The sequence below is a fragment of the Exophiala mesophila genome (assembly GCF_000836275.1).
Source record: "Exophiala mesophila strain CBS 40295 unplaced genomic scaffold supercont1.2, whole genome shotgun sequence".
Taxonomy (NCBI): Eukaryota; Fungi; Ascomycota; class Eurotiomycetes; order Chaetothyriales; family Herpotrichiellaceae; genus Exophiala; species Exophiala mesophila.
Genome location: NW_015622505.1, coordinates 1,672,536 through 1,689,391, shown reverse-complemented (window position 1 = coordinate 1,689,391; position 16,856 = coordinate 1,672,536). Strand labels below are relative to the sequence as shown.

Sequence of the window (16,856 nt, the reverse complement as noted above, 5' to 3'; positions counted from 1 at the left end):
AATCCACTCTGCGGAGAGAACGATCTCCGATTGGCGAGTTGCGGGTTTCGGTCACGCCTTCCTTGTCGTCCTTGTGTTCCTGTTTGCAGGTGACTTTCGCAAGTGCGACCAGCGACACAGACAGCGTTCCTTCCCCAGGTTCTTGAAAGGTTTCCCTGATTCCACCTTTTTCCCAACGTCCAACAAACCAATTCACTCGCTCTTCTTCTCCTTTCCTTTATCCAAAGTCGCGAGCATACACTATGGCGGTCGACGATCTCATCACCGACCCAACCCTTCAACCGCTTCTGAGAACATCCCACGCAACATTAGCTCAAACAGTCTCGGCGCTCGCCTGGCTGCAAGACCAGCCTGACAACCTTCAGCACTCGCCTGATGCAAAAGCCGAACTCGCCGAACGACAAAAGGTCCTAAGCGCATACCTGGCAAAACTGCGCGGCCTGAGTCGTCGTGCAGCATTCGGTGCTAGGACCACCAAGCAAGAGACCGCCGAAGCAAGACAAGAAGTGGATCGACTGTTATTACAACTACAGAATTTGTACTATGAGCAGAGACATCTTATGGGAGAGATCGGTGCATGTGATGGCTACGAGTGAGTCGTCCGAGTTCACATCTCCCTCTAGATCATGCTAACACAGTCACAGCCATGCTTACACCCATCTCCCTCTCCTGCCGGTTGATGAATACCTAGAGTTGTTTCCCGATCAATCCGACCTCTCGGAGCAAGAGTTGATGCCGTTGAGAATTGAGCATGAAAAGCAAGAACGCGAAAAGATGGAGCAACAAAGACTAGAGTTGGTCAAAGTCAAAGATGCCTTGGTCAAAGAAAACACTAGAAAGAAAGACGAGTTGAAGAAGATGGATGAGAAACTGGAGGCCATGATTGATGGTTTGGACCCTCATCGCGAGGCGCTGGAAAAAGATCTATCTGCGGTTTGAAACTGCTTCACGATGGCACCAACATTGCCCTGCACCCCCTGTACGAAACGAAGCGATAATCTGCCATTTACTTCATCCACGATGCTTTGCATCGCGGTATCTCGATCGATCAACGAGATTGATGCAACATTTTGCCACGATTCGGCAATCTCTGCATCCTTCTCTCACTGCTCGCGACCTTCGTCACCAACCGAGATGGTGACTATATGTCACGCGCCTCTCCCCTCTCAATCAACAGTGCGATTTGGCCTGGTTCATGACCGGCCATTCCCACGCTCGGTGGCAAGTGGAGAAAGCTTTGAGAAGACCTTCACCGGGCGGCCGCCTGCAAATAAAAACAGAACAGCATATCGACAAGGCTGATAAAGCCGATTCTACGAACCTCCAACCCAGACGCACTGAAATAACTCATCTTCAGGGAGGGGCGCTCTTCAGGGCTTACGCCGCACTTCCGTCAGAATCACTGGTATCTGTTTACAAATACCCAATTCAACTAGCAGACCAGCATCTGGGGTCATATGTTCTAGTCATATCTCACAAGACGTCACCCTATTACTCATGGTTTGGAAACAGATACTACTCAGGCCCCTGAAAGGACTTCATGAAACCATAGCCGGATTCGAAAACTGCCGAATTCTGCATGTCGAGTAGATGCTTGTATACGACGTTGCCATTTCTCAATATCTGGAACAGCCCATCATACATCGTTTCCACTGTTGGGAATATGCTTGATCGCGGAACCTATCTCTTCTCGCAACCTTTGACCATTCACGATCAAAGGCTGGCTATCTTGCAATACAAAAAGCATCCTCGACCAAGCTGTCGTGCTCGGGTTTCGCCACGCATGGTTTGTTCCCCTCTGCACAGCAACGTCACCCTGCTTCAAATGGGTGACGCTACCGTCGTCGAGTTCCATTATGATTTCTCCAAACAGCACAACCCCATAGTCGAGACTCTGAGTTCGGTGCATGTGTGGCTTAGATGCTGGGCCGAAATCCACTATGCGACAAACAGTCCCGTTCTTCCTTACAAGTCCAAGTTCCCCAGAAGCTATAACGGCTTCATGGGACTTGATATCGACTTCATCATTCATCAAAGGAGGAAAGGTTGAGGTGGTGTAGACCACGTTGAAGCCAACTCCCATGTCTTGGTACCATGTCCATTTGTTACGCGATGAGGAGTGCACTTTGGCGTGACTATCCGAGTCATGACTTGTGATATGAATAGTTGGATCCGGTAGATTCGACGGAAGTGCGCTGTCAGTGGACATCTTGACTCAACTTAAGGCAATGAGATATGTTGCGAGATGGGGTGTGAGACAAGACTTTGGGAGAAAGGTCTCTAGCGGGTGTCTTCCAAGTTCTGCCCTCGAACAAACGATGTGTACCTCTTAAATACGATGGACAATCTACATGTCCGACACTGCATCAATCCATCATCTTCTAGAGCAATCTTCATTCGAGGCCACTGCGAAACCTGGCCCCGTATTTGGTCCCCGATCGGTATTGTGCATCCTTGAATCGGTATATTGTGGGTCTGCAATCGGAAAATGGGATGACACTGACTAGCCGCATTCCCCATGTTTCATTCGTATACATGGACACATTCATTGGTATGTACACGAGTACGTGAACGAGTACGTAGGTCATTTTATGCATCTTGCGTCTTTGGCCAAATCTGCATTTCTTTCTCCAGTGATGGATGAGATTTTGTGACTCTTGGCGTTGAGAGCCTGGATTTGGATCATGAGGATTTCAATTTGTAATGCGAACGGCAGTCAGAAACAATTCCTTGTTCGATTTATAATCAAACCAAGAGATTGAGATACATCTGAGGTCGAGAAGAGTTGATCCAGTAAAAGATCTGAATCGAGAGAGTTCCAACAACAGTAAATAAAACAGTTCACTATCTATATGGCTGGGCTCTTTCACTCGAGTTTGAGAAATGGCTCAGAATAACTTAGCCACGACTCTCGTTAAGTAGCGGGATACTTAGGTCTCGAGTCGGGAATGGACTTTAGAGAAGTTAAGATCCAGCGCTGAGTATATTAGTATTCAGCGGCCATATAGTTTCTTTTCTTGGTACCCGTTTGGGACATCTACAGTATATGCCGCTTTACATAGGTATCATGTGACCTGGCTTAACTTCGGCCTAGCATCAGCCTCAGCCTTGTTCCTTAGCCTGCTCAGTCGCCTGCGAACCGTCCTCACCCTCCTCTGTCAGTCTCGATCCTGGGCACTACCGTCATTAAATGCGCCCGCTATACTTTACCGGTGCCAAGGCCATGTAGAAGGAGAGGAAAGGGAGGTGTGATACCGCACAAAGCGGAAAGATTGGTCATGCACAAGACCTGCCCTCGCTGCGTGAGTGAATTTTCTGATATACGATTCCTAATTCAATGAGTGTTCGGATAGGACGAGGCAAAAGGGGCCAGAGACATTTTGGGTCCGATCGATCAACTCTAGGTAGCTGGGTTGGCAGGTTGACCAAGAAGCTCTACGCACCTCACCATGGCGATCTATCCAGAACACATATAAAGCAAAGCGTGTGGCAAAGTAACTGTTGTACACCCGCCTTGGTTTCTCCCTCCGCCAAACGCACCGCAGTACTCCGTCTATCATGCAACGGATAAGCGTGACAATGACGTGCATATCTCCAGATTCTCGGCATTGCACGTGGTAGCTATAAATGCGTACGACGTGCTATCGCTACTATGTATAATTCTGTCCTGTGATCAGCCTAAGATAAGACCTAATATACTACGACCGTATCGAATGTCGAGCCGTACTTTGTAGGTGACATCATCTGATAATGGAATCTCGACGGCCTGGAGTGGATGCCTTCGCACCTAGCTCCCGCTCCGTGCGCGCAAGTCCACTGATAACGATCTTGGCCCCGAAGCCTTCGCCGTCCTAACAAGTCGAAGCCTGGGTTCCGAGAACAGCGCCCACTTCCTCAGAATTGCTGCTACGCCCCACAAATGTTGCGTCTACCCACAGTATAGAGGATATTGCGGCATCCCCGATAACAGTCTTGGTATGAGAGACATTTCGAACCGTCCTTCTGGGACTCTAAGCGACGGTCCATGAGGACATACTCCACCAATGGCCCCAGTTTCGGAGGCAATATTGGCCTCATGGAGTTAGCAGGTGCTGGTCACGAACTTCGTTTATCCCCGATGTCCACTTCGCGATCGTTAGCATCTACCGGAGGCCTACTATACTGGCGGTATCTTGAAGAGTCAATGGGACCTGGGCTACCTATAAAGCCGAGTAAAATTCTCGAGCGAGCCCAGTCTTCTTTGGTATTCGTCTTGAGATTCTCTGGACAAGTTTTCCACTCCTGCCCATCCTGTCTCCCCCCCCAAAGCAGACACTTCAATCGATCAGTCTATCTTCCGCGACAATGAAGTTCAATCATGGGATTACCTGCGCCCTTGCTGCTCTTCTGACTGGCGCAAGCGCTGTTCCGGTATGTCTATTCTTTCGAGAGCTAGCTTCACTCTCCACCTATATAGTCACTGCTTGTGCTGATGAAAATTGTATAGTTTTCACGTCATCTTCACCGCAACACTGCCTTCATCATTGTTGATGTGCAGAATGACTTCATCACCGGATCTCTCAACAACAGCCGTGCACCTGCCATCTTGCCTCAAATATACAAGCTTCTTGACGAGCATGAATGGCCATTGATCATTGCATCGCAAGGTAGAGCTGGCCCCTTTGCTGTGTGCCTACTGTCCTGGTTCTAACTTGATGTGCTTCCATTACAGATTGGCATCCAATTGGACACGTCAGTTTTGCATCTTCTCACGAAAATGCATCTCCAGGGCAGAGGGCTTTGGTACCCTTCGTTACAGAGCCGACGCGGGATTTCCAAAACCAAAGTTTGAGCAGAGACCATTGCGTGCCCGGCACATGGGGCGCCGAAATTGAGGAAGGCCTTCAGTCCCGTCTTCACACGCTCGAAGGATACTTTACCAGTGTCAACTACATCAAGAAAGCCCAAAACCACACTGTAGATTCGTACAGCGCTTTTGCTGATGTAAGTTGCCGCAAAGCTGTGGGATCATACTGTAGGTGGAACCAAACTGACGGGAAGACACAGAACCAACACTACCGATTCACAACGCTGAACGACGAATTACGCGCTCACAAAATCGACAATATTGTTCTTGGCGGACTTGTGACCAATGCTTGCGTGCGTGGTACATCAATGGACGGTATCAAATTAGGGTACAACGTCACTCTGCTATCCGATGCTACCGAATCTACAACTCAAGAAACAAAGGATAGGGCCATTGCGGAACTGGACGCTTTTGGAGTCTATGTCATGACTACTGCCGAATGGGAGGCACAAAATAAGGTGTAGATAGTCTTCCAAACGAAAAGTTAGATCGTCAGACTCTCTTTCCATTGCGCTATGCAATCTTGAGGCAACATCGAGCCCTAAAGTAGCTAACATAAAGCGGTGTTGGGGCTAACGAGAAGGGGAGTCGAAGTCGGTTAGTTTCAGTCGTGCTATAGCCCCCAAAATATTTATATGTGTACCTATGTAGGTATATATATTTATAAAGGTTTCTACTTTATGTCGATCTATGCACGGGAATGTGGGAAGCATCATGGAACCAAAACTTACTGCTGCAACAATGTTCCCCATTCACAGAATGTTCCTAAGTATATTGCTTCAAAAACATGGGAGCCACATCTCACCAACCGTGTATTCCTCTAGAGAAGAAGACATCACCCTTAATTGGTCCACAAGTAACGTATCACAGTCACCCATTTTACTGCCGCAAATTCGTGGGGAAAGTCAGGGGCTCGTACTGACAGAGGTAGCCTCACCATCACAACTTTACTGACACTCGTCAAGCAATAACACGCTATCTCAATAGACAACCCACCGACCAAGACGGTATAATCAGCCAGAACGACAGACGCTCCAATCAAGATTAAGGACTACATCGGTCTCGAGCGCCACAATACGAAGACATCTTGGCGAGTCAGTGCTGCTGAATACGGCTCGACCCGGTAACATCTGCAATTCTTACGACATTTAGTAACGAGTCAGTGCTGCCAGAAACTTGGAACGACAAAATATCGACACCGAGGTACTCTCTTGTCTTACGATCCTCTGTAACGAGTCAGGAATTGCCCTCCACTCAGAAGTGCTTCTGACTCAACTTTGAATGACTCGCACCAATCATTTACCCTTTTACCAGGATCAAAGTATGGTTCGACTGCGGAGATTGACCTCGGAAGAGTAAACTCACCAATGATCTGGGGTACGGCTCGGGGGTGTATGCAGTAATGATGATCCACAACAAGCTTTGTTAGAGAAAGCTTATTCGATGCTTGTTCTGCACCGAGGTTATCCAGCAACTCTATATGGGCCAAAGCATGAAGAGATATAAACTGTGCTTAGATCCATTCATATTCAAGGAGTCAAGGTGCTTCGCTTCCTGTCTTTCCCACTGTATATTGAACTGTACGATGGGTTTTAGTCTAACAAAATTCCTCTGGTCCAGCGGCGAGTTCGCTGGCCATTCTCGAAAGCGGCTCAATGCTTACAACGCATGGATGATCCTATTTGTATCCATCGGCTCCCTTTGCTATGGTTACACTGCAAATGTCATCAGTGCCACTCTCGGTGGGTCTCTGCACATAGCCCATAGCAAGTCGAATTGCTGATTTCCATTTTCAGCGCAGCCAACTTTTATCACCTCCTTTGATCTCGACACCCGTCCGGATGCAACTGCTCTTCTATCTGCTACCAATGGAATCTTCCAAACAGGAGGTGTGATCGGAACTCTTACTCTGCCACTGTTTAGCGATAGGCTTGGCAGAAAAGGTGGATTAGCTATTGTCAGTTACTCCCTCTCCCTTCGTCGTTCATATCTTACATCAAGTCTGGTCTCTAACAAGATGCAACTCAGAGCGCTATGCTATGCCTGGTATCTGGAGCTGTTCTGGCTGGCAGTGTGAACATGGCCATGTTTCTTGTATTTCGTTTCTTTGCCGGCGCAGGAGCTTTTATGATCCTGGCCGCTGTCCCTATCTGGATGGCTGAGGTTGTTCCACCATATCTACGAGGTGCACTTGTACAGCTTCATGCTGTGGTTCTCGTTATCGGGTATATGTGTGCTTCTTGGCTTGGATTTGGAATCTTTCACTGGGAGGACGGTGGTTCTGCAACATGGAGGATCCCTTTCGCCATTCAATGCTTCTTCCCCCTTTGCCTACTGCTAGGCCTGTATTGGTGTCCTGAGAGTCGTAAGTGTTCAATTGCAGATTGAAAAATGGATTTGACACAATATCACTAACATCATTATGTGCAGCCCGTTGGCTTGTTCTCCATGGAAGAGCCGATGAAGCTCGAGAACTACTTCTGCGTCTGCATGACGATCCAGACGATCCACATCACACATTTGCTCGCACCGAATATCTTCAAATCACTAAACAGGTGAGCTATGCCGTTTGCTCATATTTATTTCCGCTCATGTCATTCAACTAATTTCTCTAGCTTGCCATCGACCGTACCCTACCGAGCAGTTGGTTGCATATCCTACGCAAACCATCCTTGCGCAAGCGTGCTCTTATTACTATGGGGACTACAGGATTCATCCAGTGCTCAGGCATCCTGGTCGTCAATAACTATGGTACGTCCATTATGATCAAGTAGTACAGCAGTGAGCAGAGATTGCTGACGCGAGCCACCCGATTAAGGCCCGTTGCTCTATAAGAATCTCGGCTTTGATACCGCGACACAACTTTTATATGGCGCTGCCTGGCTCACCTTTGCACTTGGGCTTGACTGTAAGTCACTACGGAGACCATCATTTTCCCTCCACCCAAGATATTGACTTGCGTTTACAGTGATTGCATGTTTCCTCAATGATCACTTTCCACGAAACAAGTTTCTCGCAGTTGGCGTTCTCGGATGTATGATCGTCTTATCAGTGGTTGCGGGAATCGATGCCAATGTGTCCAAGTTCATCGCCGACGGCAATAATGCTGCTCTCAGAGCCGGTGTTGCATTCCTCTTCCTCATCGAAGTTCCCTATGACTTCTTCCTGAACGGGATGCAATTCATCTATATAAGTGAAATCTGGCCTATGCACCTCCGCGCGAAAGGAATGAGTCTGGGCGTGGCTATGATTTCATTGATGAATATCGTTTGGCTGCAGTCCGCTCCTACCGCGTTTGAAACTATTGGTTGGTACTTCTATCTATGCTTTATCATCCCGGGTACCATTGGAGCCATTATAATGTGGTTTTTCTTCCCGAATACACTGGGCCTGCCTTTGGAAGAGGTCGCAGCGATATTTGGCGACCATGAAGAGGTGGCAGGCTATATGCGAGACATCCAGATTACGGATGAGGAAATCGACCGTATCGAGGGGTTTGGATCCGGGTCGGACAACGAGAAGAGCAAGCCCAGTGCTCAGGGCACAGAAAATATTGCTTAGCCCAAGGAACCGGCCAAGCCTTGACCCACCTCGAAGATATCAGCAGGTTCGAGACCGATCTCAGGCATGACATGTGGCTACTGCGTCTTAATGAGCATGGACTGGAGTGTCGCATTGCTCTGGCGAACAAATCCGAATTTACTGTATTTCCTGGTTGTGCCTGTCCAGTTACTGGCCTTAGTTGTTATATGTGACCGAACAAGTTGAAGCTGCTCCTACAACTGTCATCCATAGCTCTGCACGACCTTTTGGGGTGTGTTTGTGACCTCTCTGTGTGTCGAATCCTCGAAACTTCTGGTGTTTGAGGAATTCCGTAAACTTCACCACGGCTAGTGAGATTTTCGGCGCTTCCTTTGATGAAATTTCACGGAAGGTTATGCAACTCTGAAGGATCAACTTATGCTGAGGTGGCTCTCCATCGTTGGAGCTTCAGCAAGCGTCTCCCAGGCATCGAAGAAGTCCAAGTTCCAGGAGGAAGGCATCCTGAGTTGTGAGAAGTCCATGGCCTGACCGTCAGGGAAAAGGTCCAACATTTCGGGATCGAGGAACGGACGAAAAAGTTCAGAGGTCTCTTCTTCCTGTCCATCTAGAGGCTGTGAAGCATGTTGTTGCCTGTTAATCTGACCCCTGGGCATATGGTGAACATACAAGCTAGGCTGGGAAGCGTCGATATTAGTGGTTTGCTCGAGTGTTGAGGCTCTCCGATGCGCGTCAGAGTCTAGGCGGCCAGAATCATCAAACGGGGTGGGAGTTCTTGATTCGTTAATATCGCTGTCTCCACCGAGCCCTGGAGCCACGCCGGCTCTTTTCTCAATATCGCCCTCCTCCCACAATATTTGATTGTGGCCAAGGATGTAGATTCGTGCGCGTGTGGATGCAGGTTTAAACCTGATAAGTTTGCGAACATCCGCTAGCCTGGGCTCATTCTCAAGAACAATGCCCGACTTGGAATGGATTTTGTACATGTATCGAACATGAGTTCTCTATCACAGACACAACTTGAATTAGTTCTGTAGCCTTCAGTGAGAATCAAAAGTATACGCACAAGGATTGAGGTGAATTTCCAGTACTTGGATAAAATGTGTATCATGCGAAGATTTGCTTTGACGTTATCACATGCTCTTTGGCGAACACCAGGCTCCGCAGCCCACATAAAAGGAATTTGAATAGCACATCCGCAATATGCAGCATATCCCACGAAGCTCGGAATAGCAGATACCCGAGTAAAGGTGGCCAGGGTAGCATCGAATAAGGCTGAGACAGCGCACGCATGCTCATATGCCTTCTGTGCGGAGATTTGACGTGCTGATGGCCATGTCGCCTGTTCAGAGCTCCAGCTGAATAGAGGAACAATTGAAGCGTGCAACGCACACATGGATTGGTGATATGCGACGTTGAGAAGAAGTATATTGGGGAGGTTGTCCTGTGGGACCATTGCAATGGACGACCGTGTGAGCTGAAGCGGGTCTGGGACCTGGGACCACCAGCTACTTAGTCTTTCTTCCAGTCCGTGGATGGCATGAAGTCTTTCACTGATGCTGGTTTCTGGAGATTTGACGAGGGCATTCACATCGGACCTACGATCATAGGTCAGAATGTGCCTTAAGAATTCATCCAACGTGTACAGCAGTTGGGGATTGCTCTCTTTATGTAGCCAGAAGATCAAGGAAGCATGAGTAGGGGACGTAGCTGGGGATGCGAGCCAATTCCGGGGCATAATACACTTACCAATGAGTGAAAGCCTTGATAAGCTCGCAAAAGATGTCGCCGTTGCTCTGCCCAGATGCCAGTGTTGTTGTTGTTGCTGATTGTAGCAACCCTGAATCGAACTTTTCTTCCCTCCATGGTAGTGTGAGATCCTTGATCTTGTCTGGAGAAACACCTAGCGACATGGGTTCGCTTGTATGACATTGCATCAGATAATAGGCCCAGAATCGATGCCGGTCTTTCTCGGTGGCCAAAGAGTCTTCAGATGCTGATCTAGAGCATCCCATTCCTAGCACATGAGCTATCTGTCCAGCATTGCCTACACCCCGGTCAGATATATAGATTATGGAGAGAATTTCACTTTGTATCCTCACCTTTATAGATATAAGACTTCCTCCATTCACCTTGACTGTAAGAATATAATGCTAGATTTAGGAAAGTCACAACAAGATCACTGTGTGGATCCTCAATCTCTTCGAATGCCAATCTGCTGGCCTGATGCGCCCACGAACCACTAAAATCGTATTCTTGGAATTCACTGGGTTTGTTTGGATCGTTGTGAAAACTAGTTCCATCAGCACACCAAATTTTCCCCTCTCAATGGAAACGTACTTGAGGCCAAACGCACATACACTCAAAACGACATGAGGTTTAGCACGCCCGACGGCCAACTCAGCCAGAAAAGAATCCTTGTGTAACAACAAAGAGGCGTTGTATACATTGGAATAGTAGGCCTCTACAAGTTTCAAGATATACGGCATAGGTATTCCAAGATATTGTGCATGTGAGAACATTGATCGCGGCGCTGGTGGCGTGAATTCGGCGTGTCCAATGGATGCCGCCGGTGCCCTCCTTTGGCTTGCCAACCATGAGTCTGAAGTGTCGGCTTGGGATAGCTGGTCCAACAGGCAGTTTGGATCTTGGGTTGCTCTCTCTCCATGATTTCGAGTTATCGTTTCGTAGCGGCAACGGTGATGCAAGCGGGAACATCTCTTACATATGGGCTTTTCCCCAGAGCAGCGAACCTGGTCGACCATCAGCTTCCAGCCCTGACGCACTATCAGAACACTGGGGCTTCACCTTATGAGCCTTGCACTGTCCGCATGCCTTCCGAGGTCGACCAGCTGTGACAAACATAGTCACAGATCACACCTGGTAGTGTAGGGGAAGGGGAGGATGGACTGGAATAGCTAGGCGATGAACTATGCTGTCTGCCTTTGCAATGATGATGTTGGCGGCTAAAGGCCAGTCAGCCCGAGTCTACTATGGGGGCCCAGAAGCGTTGGCGATCGGAGAATGGGATTTCCCAATTCTCCGATTCTCCGAGGTACCTATTGACGGTTTTTGGGGTGCCACTGAACCTTACGACAGCATTGCGCCTATGATATGCCAGCCAAGCATCATCCCCGCGGTTGAGTTCTTCAGGCAAGCAATGCTGTCAGACATTAAGGCACACCGAGAGGTGGCTCCTACGATATATGCTGCAGTCACCACGCAGCTGCCTAGACTGAGAGAATTAGCAGTTGTGGGTCCAGACGAAAAGTCGAAGAGGTACACCGAGGTATATGATCTAGAGCTAGAGTCAGGATCCCTCAAAAATGGACCGACTCTCAACTATATAGCGAGGACTTGATCCGTCAGAGACATTGGACAGAGCAAGAGCGATCCTGAGTCTGGCTCTAGATCATATACCTTGTTGCACCTCTTCAGAGACACTGGACAGAGCAACAAAACAAACCCCACCACCATGAGTGCTAAATTTCACCTCAAGAATGGTACAGTCGTGTCAATGGACAAGTCCATCGGTGTGGTGCCGAATTGTGACGTGCTCATCGAAGATGGTGTGATCACCAAGGTCGAGCCGAATCTGAGCACGCCGACAAACTTCACCGTCATTGACGCAACTGACACCATTGTTTCCCCGGGGTTTGTCGATACTCATCGCCATACATGGCAGACACAGCTTCGCACTGTTTGCGCAGATCACGTTCTAAGTGATTACTTTCTGCATATTCGGTGCGTGTATGGCTCCTGTTACACGGCAGAGGATGCATACCTGGGGAACTACTGTGGCGCGCTGGAGGGCATCGACAATGGCATTACGTATATCATCGACCACTCTCATATCATGAATTCTCCAGCCCACTCTGACGCCGCCGTCCAAGCTCTAATGGATGCTAAAGTCAGAGGTACATTTTGCTATGGACTCTTTAAAAATCCTGCCTGGCCTGGATCTGCCATGGATGCTGATAGGGAGAGCAAGACGCCAGATTGGCGGCTAGAGGATGCAAAGCGGATTCGAGAGACATACTTCAAGTCTAATACCAAGACCGATGTTCTCCGATTCGGGTTTGCCCCTGCAGAAATCGAGGCATGCACGATAGATGAGGCGGTCGACGAGATTAAATATGGTCGTTCTCTAGGAGCTGCGGTGGTGACAGGCCACGTCGCCATGGACCTGTGGGACCGTGGCTTACATGTCGTCCGTCAGTTGAATGATCGCAACCTTCTTGGACCTGACATGTTGTTCAGCCATGGATCGACTTTCCAGGACGATGAGCTGGAAGCAATTTACGGGAATGCTGTTGGAATTTCAAGCACTCCTGACACCGAGATCCAGATGGGGATGGGTCACCCTGTTGCATTCAAGGCTCACAAACGTGGCTGTAATGCAAGCCTTGGTGTCGATGTCACATCCAGTACTCCTGCTGATATGTTTCATCAAATGCGGCTTATGCTTCAGACGGAGCGACATCTACAGCACCACGCGGCAGAGAAGACTCCGTTCGTCATCTCCCATCGATGTGAAGAAGTTTTGGAACTGGCGACTATGGGTGGTGCACGTGCTGTGGGCCTTGAAGATGTGATTGGAAGCGTGACTCCTGGTAAACGAGCTGATTTGGTCCTTACCAAGTGTACGTCTACTAGGTTATCTCCCACCGGAGACCCAGTGATGGCTCTGGTCTTGTACGCCAACGGATCAGATATTGATACAGTGTTCATTGATGGTCAAATTGTCAAGCAAAAGGGCAAGCTAACTGGGGTCGATTGGCCGAAAGTACGGGAGCAACTGATGCAGTCGACGAAAAGCATCTATGAGAAATCCAAGAAGGCTCCTTTCGAGGCAATCAAGGAAGGAGCCATGCCTATAATGAAAATGTACGCAGGAGAGGCATAGATAGAACACTCAATAGCTAAGCATCTTTCATATGTTAATGATCCTATCTGCAAAATGCTGCATAAATCCAGAGTGGCAGAGAGCCATGTAGCAGCTGACTATCTGTGGCTATCGCCAGATAAGATAATCCAATCCCAAATACGTGATTTACGAGTATTGCGTATTACTTGGCAACCTCCGAGCACAAGGCAGCGTCACCTGCGTCCTAAAATAGACTTGACCGGTCATGCCAAGGCCAGGCGTCGGCGTCGGCGTCGTCGTCTCACAACTGGCCCCTCGGGCTTCCTGCGACCCATCATGTCGATCGTTCAGATGAACATCTGCATGAGAAGGAAGAGCCTACAAACATGACGCTGCTCAGTTCTATCCTCTCATGCTGCAACTCAGTCCCCTCAGCTGCAAAGACGGATGCCGATGCCGATGCCAGACATGCTCGTATTGCCAACGCTATCGCCACCTACCAGTCTCCTCATCGACCCAGTTACCATCGTCCCCGGTCCTTAGTGCATGACGATAATCCTCCTTTGTACACGGATATAGCCCATACGGCGTTGTTAAGAGTCGACGAGAAATGCGATGTGCCCGAAGCACATACCACCTTCCGGACATTAGACGACGATAACACTCCACCACCTCCCCTCTCGCCCAGATCCTCAGTGGTGTCGATCCCATCAACCCGACTAACTGACTTGACTGCCATGCCAACTGGGGAAACAATCTCATACTCGGTGCTTGGAAGAGGCAGTTTAGAGAGATGGGCCAGCCGACCCACGAGACCGCCGTCATATGTGGACACCATGCCCAGAGCACCCAGCCCTGTTGCATCGGTCACCCGGCTGTCTGGTCACAACCCTCCGCTGATTGGTGTGCAAGGGGAGCAAGCTGGTGTCTGGTCGCATCCTGTGATGCACAGTGGATGGCTCCAAGAATTGCAGCGGGAAGCTGCAGCTGAAGAAGTGAGAACTATACCCAGAACGCCTCAGCGGTGATCTATTCAAGGCCATAACCATTTTTACCTTATATTCAACGGCATCAATACCCAGGATATCCCGGGGAGACAGGGTCAGCAGTGATGCCAACTGCTCCGTGAGCCCTCAGGCCTTGCCGAAGCCCGCCAGTTTGGGACCTGTCAGCGACAATAGAGTCCCTTTCACACCGCCCCCGGCGCCCCTACAATTGCAGCGCATACATCAATGCGAATCTGAGGTGGTTCAACGACATAAACTATGTCTCTCGACCTTCAACAGCCTTCTCGTGCACATACTGGTTATGCATGTATATTGGCTTGGACTACATTTCATCTCACTCCTTGGCCGGCATCTATCTGATCTAACTGATCATCAACGAATGGCATCAACGGCGCAAGCATTGTCGGCCTTCTCAGATATCCAGTACTGGCAAGATGCTACCATACATCAACACGGTACCGAGCATCCTATGGTCAGCCCTATTCTTACTCTGCATTGTCGCCAAGTGACAAGTAAAGTAGTAATTAGATAGCGCCTGATCGGTCCATGAATAGAGCACAATGTGTTATCTAGGTATGGGTCTCATATCATCGTGCCACACAACAAATAGAATTTCAAAGTTCGAATTTTCCCCCTCATAGGTAGTGGTGCCTAGGAGAGTACCCTGAAGAAGAGGCCCCAGAGGGAAGTGCCCCAGGGAGAGTGCCCTAAGGAATAGATCCTTAGAGAAAGTGTGCTGGGTACGGTTGTATGAAGAAGACACCCTAGAGATGAGTGCCCCAAGAAGAGCGCCCTGGAGAAGAGGTCCTATCGATAAGTGTCTTCGGGAGGGTGCCATGAGGAAGACGCCCCAGAGAGGAGTACCCTGTAGAAAGTGCCCTAGAGAAGAGGTCATATCAATAAGTGTCCTTGGGAGCGTGTCGTGAAGAAAACGCCCAAGAGAGGAGTGCCCTCGGGAGAGTGCCCTAAGGTTTAGACCCTAGAGGAAATGTCCTTAGGAGGGTGCCATTAAGAAGATACTCTAGAGAGGAGTGCCCTAGGGAGAGTTACCTAGATATAGTGTGCTATAGAGAAGTCCCCTTCGGAGAGTACTGTAGAGAAGAGGCCGTTGAGAGAATTAAGCTCAGGAGACTATCATGGAGAAAGGGTCCTAGGGGAAAGGTCTTGCTGCTATGTAGGCGACCTAGGGTTAGTTGTACATTTTAGTACATTCTAAGTAGGCCAATCGCCCGAATGATGGGCGAACGACACAGCTATACAGGGGATCTCTATGCGTCCTTCAGTTTGAACAATGAAGAAAATGATGCTATCTGGGAGAATGCAGCATATACTACCATTCGAGTCCTGACAACAGAGCAGTATGATCGTGCTGTATATAGGTAGACGGCTCATAGTAATCGATGCATCTCATACTCAAAAAACATACAAAGCGGGGAAGATACTGGTAATAATGACCCCGTGAACCCCTGAACAATCTGGCCTGACACGTGATCTGAATCTGTCCACCCACCCATTATGTAGCCGAACCATTTTTTGGCCACTTGGCTAGAGCCAGACTTGCGTGGTGCTTTCCACAGGGAAACTGAATAACGTACCTATACATGAATTTTCCTTCGCCAAATGTATATGGACGGGAAGGGAGCGCCTGAACTCGGGCTGAGACGGGGTACAGGATATTACAAGTCCGTCCTTACCGGGTTTCCCTTCTGTGCGTTGGCACTCCATAGGGTTGCAGCAGCTATGCAACAAGAGTCGAGGAAATGATCTACTACCGGCATCCATGAGAGGACATACCCGGAACTCTTGAATTGCAGCTACCTGAGAAGCTCACCCAATAGGCTTTTCAAATAGAGCCTGAGATCATCATACGGCCAGGTTCTCCGCGCGGGGGTTGCATTTCTGAGGCTGGCCATTGGTATAATGATTTGCCGACGTGGGTATACTCCGCATAAGCTATTTGCTTAATGGCCTTGATTTGATATGATTTGGACGGTGTAGACTCCGACCATGTCGGTGAACCGGTTTCTAAACCGACGGAATCAACATCCACTAGGCATCTAGGGTGATTTATGCTGCCATAATTCTCTGTTCGTCTCCTCTTTCATTAGTCTCTGCCACCAAACATCGCAACAATGGAGAAAACACACCCGCCAGACCATTTGGAAGACGGTGTTCGTGAGGTACGTAAACCACGAACACTTATTGCGACAGCTCTGGTTAACTTGATAGCAGTATCAGCAGATTGGTAAATCTGCTTCCGACGCGTCTGATTCCGTTGCGTACGAAAAGAGAAGTAGAAAGCTGAATCAACGACTCGATATTCGCATTCTTCCTCTTTGCTGCTGGATATATCTCTTGAATTTCTTAGACCGTGGCAACCTGGGCAACTCTCGAGTTCTCAATGCTGAGACTGGCGACGACCTTCTCTCGCAAACAGGCATGACTGCTGATGGATATGCTATCACTGTCACATTGTTCTCACTAGCCTACGCCATTTTTGAAGTACCATCTAACGTATGTGAGCCATCAATGTGCTTCTGTCTTATAGAAAGCTCTAACAGCAATCTTTGAAGTGGGTCATGAAGCATTACGTTCG

The 16,856-nt window shown here is 48.8% G+C and overlaps 3 protein-coding genes across 3 annotated transcripts; 2 read left to right on the top strand and 1 right to left on the bottom strand.

Annotated features, from left to right (window-relative positions):
- The first annotated feature begins 148 nt into the window (after nucleotides 1–148).
- PV10_02459 (uncharacterized protein) lies at nucleotides 149–2,437 on the top strand. The gene is made up of 2 exons (XM_016366777.1): nucleotides 149–592; nucleotides 645–2,437. The coding sequence occupies exons 1-2, from the start codon at nucleotides 243–245 to the stop codon at nucleotides 937–939; spliced, it is 645 nt and encodes a 214-aa protein (XP_016226295.1). The 5' UTR covers nucleotides 149–242; the 3' UTR covers nucleotides 940–2,437.
- On the bottom strand, nucleotides 1,637–2,209 carry PV10_02460 (uncharacterized protein; the record flags this gene model as incomplete). Its single annotated transcript, XM_016366778.1, has 1 exon — nucleotides 1,637–2,209. The coding sequence occupies one exon, from the start codon at nucleotides 2,207–2,209 to the stop codon at nucleotides 1,637–1,639; it is 573 nt and encodes a 190-aa protein (XP_016226296.1).
- An 11,164-nt stretch (nucleotides 2,438–13,601) lies between the features above and the next one.
- PV10_02458 (uncharacterized protein) lies at nucleotides 13,602–14,840 on the top strand. Its single transcript, XM_016366776.1, has one exon. The coding sequence runs from the start codon at nucleotides 13,640–13,642 to the stop codon at nucleotides 14,279–14,281; it is 642 nt and encodes a 213-aa protein (XP_016226294.1). The 5' UTR covers nucleotides 13,602–13,639; the 3' UTR covers nucleotides 14,282–14,840.
- The last annotated feature ends 2,016 nt before the right edge of the window (nucleotides 14,841–16,856 follow it).

Bases quoted from the DNA above. Each gene is read 5' to 3' on its own strand.
- PV10_02459 (XM_016366777.1), top strand. From the start codon at position 243: ATGGCGGTCGACGATCTCATCACCGACCCAACCCTTCAACCGCTTCTG. The intron at 593-644 runs GTGAGTCGTCCG...ACACAGTCACAG, and splicing joins GGTGCATGTGATGGCTACGA to CCATGCTTACACCCATCTCC.
- PV10_02458 (XM_016366776.1), top strand. From the start codon at position 13,640: ATGACGCTGCTCAGTTCTATCCTCTCATGCTGCAACTCAGTCCCCTCA.